This window comes from Scylla paramamosain, chromosome 47 (assembly GCF_035594125.1).
Source record: "Scylla paramamosain isolate STU-SP2022 chromosome 47, ASM3559412v1, whole genome shotgun sequence".
Classification (NCBI taxonomy): Eukaryota; Metazoa; Arthropoda; class Malacostraca; order Decapoda; family Portunidae; genus Scylla; species Scylla paramamosain.
This window is the reverse complement of record NC_087197.1, coordinates 725,001-730,000: the sequence shown is the minus strand read 5'-3', so window position 1 is coordinate 730,000 and position 5,000 is coordinate 725,001. Positions and strand designations below refer to the sequence as shown.

The following is a 5,000-nucleotide window of genomic DNA, read 5'->3' as shown; positions in this document are numbered from 1 at the left end:
ATTTTCTTATTCTTTGTCTCCTTTTCTCCTTCTATTTCTTAATTTTCTCTTCCTTCGTTTATTTCATCCTATTTAAGTGTGACTCTTGATCTATTTTCACCCGTAACTCATATTTCTATCATTTCTCACCATTTGTTATATTATTTCTTTTCTTTTTTTCCTCTACCTCTCATTTCATCTTTATTTTTCTCTCTCTTTTTCAGTACACGAGTGATTTTTGTGAGGCAAGGAGTGGCAAGATGGCGGCGTGGTGCAGTCGTGGAGTGAAGCCAGATACGCAATACAGATAAAGAACAGACAGAGAGAGAGAGAGAGAGAGAGAGAGAGAGAGAGAGGAAATAGAAAGAAACTAGATAATTATTGATAAGGGAAAATAAAATAAACTAAATATTTGTTGATAAAGTGCGAACAGACTGAGTGAAGAAATAAGAGGATAGAAATGCAACTCTGAATCAGCGTTCATAGGAAAACAAAAGAAATAAAAGGAAAGAAAAGAAAAAAAGAAAAAAAAACAAGAAGCAAAACAGGAAATAAAAAAATATTCAAACAAACGAAAAAAAAGTGAAGAAAAAAAACAAAGATGAAATAAACAAACAAGTGAATATATATAAAAAAAAAAAAACAATCTAGATATCTTACATTTGAAAACCACGACGAACAAATAACACACAAACAACAAAGATGGCGGCTTTTGAGAGCTGTTATTGCTGTAGTCTTCGGGCGGGGTCAGCATTTATCGGCTTCCTGGGGCTGGTAAGTATGGTGCTGAGTGCTGAGTGCTGAGTGCTGAGTGGTGGAAGGAAGGAAGTAAGGAAGGAAGGAACTATGTGCTGATCTGTGTTTCCTGGGTGCTGAATGAGTGCTGAGTGAAAGGTAAGGTGAAAGAAGGAAGGAAGGAATTGTGTTTGTAAGAATCTTGTGCTGAGTTGTGTGTCTGGAGTGCTGAGTGAATGAAGGGATGAGAAATAAGAACGGTAAACTGTAGGAAGGAAGCAAGCAAGGAGAAAAGGAAGGAAGGAAGGGAGGAAGGAAAAATGCTAGAATCTTATGTTGAGTTGCGAGTCTCGAGTGCTGAGTGAATGCTGAAGGGATGAGAAATAAGGACGGTAAATTGCAGGAAGGAAGCAAGCAAGGAGAGAAGGAAGGAAGGAAGGGAGGAAGTGAAAATGCTAGTTTGTCAGTATATGCTAGAATCTTGTGCTGAGTCTTGTGTTGGGTGCTGAGTGCTGTGCGAGTGCTGACAACAGTGATGAAGGATAGACTGTTAGAGAAAAATGGATAGATTTCCGAAAGAAGACGAAGAAGAAGAAGAAGAAAGAAAAGAGAGAGATGAAAAAGAAACTTCTCAATTTTCAAGTAACTAAACACCAAAGCTTTGAAATAAATCGCATGCCGCATCGCCTCCTCCCCCTCCTCCTCCTCCTCCTTCTCCTCCCCCTCCTCCTCCTCCTCCTCCTCCTCCTCCTCCTCCTCCTCCTCCTCCTCCTCCTCCTCTTGGTTCCTGTTAATTAATAAAAACTGGCATGTATTTGAAGGCAGGAGGAAGAGGAGGAGGATGAGGAGGAGGAGGAGGAGGAGGAAGAGGAGGAGGAGGAGGAGGAGGAAGAGAAAGAAGAGGAGGAGGAGGAGGTGGTTTAATCCAGGCCACACGTGCCTACCCCCCCACCCCACTCTCAGTCCCCTACACTTCCTCCTCCTCCTCCTCCTCCTCCTCCTCCTCCTCCTCCCGTCATCTCGTGTACGTCACTTCTGCTCGAGGTACGATAGCTGTGTCCGGGATGTGACAGCCATAGTGCACCATGCAGGTGTGCATATACGATACTCTGTGTGTGTGTGTGTGTGTGTGTGTGTGTGTGTGTGTGTGTGTGTTTGTACTTCACGATGTATGTATGTATGTATGTATGTATGTATGTATGTATGTATGCATTGTCTTGGTGCAATTGATTCCGTGTGTGTGTGTGTGTGTGTGTGTGTGTGTGTGTGTGTGTGTGTGTGTGTGTGTGTGTGTGTGTGTGTGTGTGTGTACCTTCGCTTTGGCAACGAAACCTTTATTACCCCCAGCATATCTCCTCCTCTTCCTCCTCCTCCTCCTCCTCCTCCTCCTCCTCCTCCTCCTCTTCTTCTTCTTCTTCTTCTTCTACTTCTTCTTCTTCTTTTCTTCTTCAACTTCTTTTTCTTCTTTTTCTTGTTATTTTCCTCCTTCTCCTCCTCTTCTTCCTTTTCTTCTTCTTGTTCTTCTTTTCTTCTTCTTCTTCTTGTTTTTTTCTTTTCCTCCTCCTCCTCCTCCTCCTCCTCCTCCTCCTCCTCCTCCTTGTGGGGCGGACCTGCATACCACTGACAATCATTCGTACGTCCTGTATAACTAAATTGATCACATACTCTCCTCCTCCTCCTCCTCCTCCTCCTCCTCCTCCTACATAACCACACTTATATATCTCCTCCTTTTACTTTTCTCTTCCATTTTCTTCTTATCTGACACCACCACCACCACCACCACCACCACCACTACCACCATCACTATCTCCTCCCTCATCCTGCTTCTCCTCCTCCTCCTCCTCCTCCTCTTTCTTCGCAACCACATCCATCTCTTCTTCCTTCTCTTCCACTTTTTCCTTCTTCCCTGCCTCTGTGATAACCAACCCTTTCTCCTCCTCCTCCTCCTCCTCCTCCTCCTCCTCCTCCTCCTCCTCCTCCTTCTCCTCCTCCTCCTCTTCCAGTCGGGTGTTGATGCTCCCTGGAGGCTGAGGTGCCGTGGTCTGAACCAATCACAAAGCGCCTTGATATTAAAGATGAATAATGATTGGTTGGCGAGGTGCTAAGGCTGCTCGTCATTGGTTGAGGTGGCGCCGTGAAACATATGAGAGAGAGAGAGAGAGAGAGAGAGAGAGAGAGAGAGAGAGAGAGAGAGAGAGAGAGAGAGAGAGAGAGGCGTTGATTTAGGGCACGCGCGCACACACACACACACACACACACACACACACACACACACACACACACACACACACACACACACACACACACACACACTACTACTACTACAACTACTACTACTACTACTATTATAATTACCACTACTACTACTATCACTACTACATACTTATACTACTACTACTACTATTACTGCTACTACTACTGCTACTTTATTACCACTACTAATAAATTTAGTCCTCTCCTCCTCCTCCTCCTCCTTCTTTTACTACTACTACAGCTACTACTATTACTACTACTACTTCTACAACTACTACTAATCACTACATCAAAAACACCACCACCACCACCACCACCATTCCAACACCTTCCTTACTACACTCAACACCCTTTCTCACACCTTCCTTTTTCTCCCAGCTGGCGAGTGTCGGCGGCGCGGCGCTGTGTGTGTTGGTGGTCACAGCAGAGGACCTGGGACAGACCCTTCAGACAGCTTACAACACCTATTACGACCTGGAGAACCCTATCATTGTGTATGGACCGAATGGGACCATCTCAGGTAAGGCAAGGTTGGGTTGAGTTGGGTTAGAAGTGTTAGAGAAGGATTAAACCCGTGAAAATATTAAAAATGAAAAAAAAAAAGGCTTGAAAATAACAGTGAACATCTGATAGAGCCATATTAGGTGAGGCAAGGGTTGGGTTAGAAGGGTTAAGGGAGAGATTAAATCCGTGAAAATATGAACAGCTTACGTAAAAAAAAAGTACTTGAAAATATCAATAATATAGTATTAATTAATTGAGGGAATGAATGAAAGGAAGGAGGGGGAGGGACTGAGCAAGTGTACTAAGGGGAGGAGGGAGGAAGGGAGGTACGGGTAAGTAGGGCAAGCTGGAGGGAAAGGAGGTAAAAATAGTTTGAGTGAGGGAGGGAAGGAGAGAGAGAAAGAGAGAGAGAGTGAGAGAGCCTTACACGGAGAGAAGGAAGGAGCGAGGGTGGGAAGAAGAGAAGGAAGAAGAGAATGAGAGTTGATTAAGAAAAGAGGAAAGAAAATGAAGAGGAATTGAAGGAGAGCGGAAGGAAATAATTTTGATTGATTAATGCACAATAAGGAAGTGAGGGAGAAGCAGAAAGAGAGGGAGGGAGAGCAAGAACAAGAGAGAGGGAGGGAGAGCAGGTGGAAAAAAGGAGGAAGGGAGGAAGGGGAGACTGAGAGTGAGGAAGAGGAAGAAGAGTTGATGTATTTGTTAAGACTCTCCCACTCATCTCACTTCCTCTTCCTCTCCCTCACGTGTAAACAAGAGGAAGACAGATATGATAAACGGTAAAAATGATGATAATAACTAATAATGATAAACGACACGAATGATAGACAGCAAGAATGAATGATAGGTAATAAGATGATAATAGAAAAAAAGGAGGATGATAATAATAATGAAAAAAAAAAGTTAAAAAGATGAGGATGATAATGATATGATAGTAAGTGTTGATAAGAAATAATAATGATAAAACAGCAGGAATGAGATATAGGACGGATAAATGATAGATAATAAAAAAGAAAGATAATAAGAGAAAGGTAATGATAATAGCAAAAATCTACTACTTTTCCGATATTCATAATCAATAATAATAATAATAAAAATAATAATAATAATAATAATAATAATAATAATAATAATAATAATAATAATAATAATAATAATAATAATAGCAATAACAATAATAAATACAATGAAGAATGATAAAGAGAAATAATAACAAGACATTCAAAGCAAACAGTGAAATGTGGCGAGGTTGAACCCGTAGAGTTAATGAAACGCGGCTTGCTGTGACCGTAGACTTTTTCACCGCCCGCTCGCTCCGCTCCGCCCCGCCCCGCCTCGCTCCGCCCCGCGCTAGCCTACGAGCCTGACCAATATCGTTTCCTCGCTGAATTCCCTTCCTCCTTAATGAGTTATTGATGTGTTAGGATAATTTTTTTGAAGTGTTAGATAGATAGTTACCCCCTTCCCCCCCCACCACACACACACACACACATGTACGTATCCTAACAGCCTTTCTATGCACACAGGGC

General features: G+C 42.5%; 1 protein-coding gene across 4 annotated transcripts in view; it reads left to right on the top strand.

Moving 5' to 3' along the window:
- LOC135094994 (uncharacterized) overlaps window positions 1-5,000 on the top strand; it is a 12,615-nt gene that overhangs the window by 4,958 nt on the left and 2,657 nt on the right. For all 4 annotated transcript variants that reach the window (XM_063995561.1, XM_063995560.1, XM_063995559.1 and 1 more), the window contains exons 2-4: window positions 204-753; window positions 3,346-3,487; window positions 4,998-5,000. The exon at window positions 4,998-5,000 is cut by the window's right edge and continues 122 nt beyond it. In XM_063995561.1, coding sequence (XP_063851631.1) covers window positions 682-753; window positions 3,346-3,487; window positions 4,998-5,000 — 217 coding nt within the window. In that variant the 5' untranslated portion in view covers window positions 204-681. The remainder of the gene's footprint in view (window positions 1-203; window positions 754-3,345; window positions 3,488-4,997) is intronic.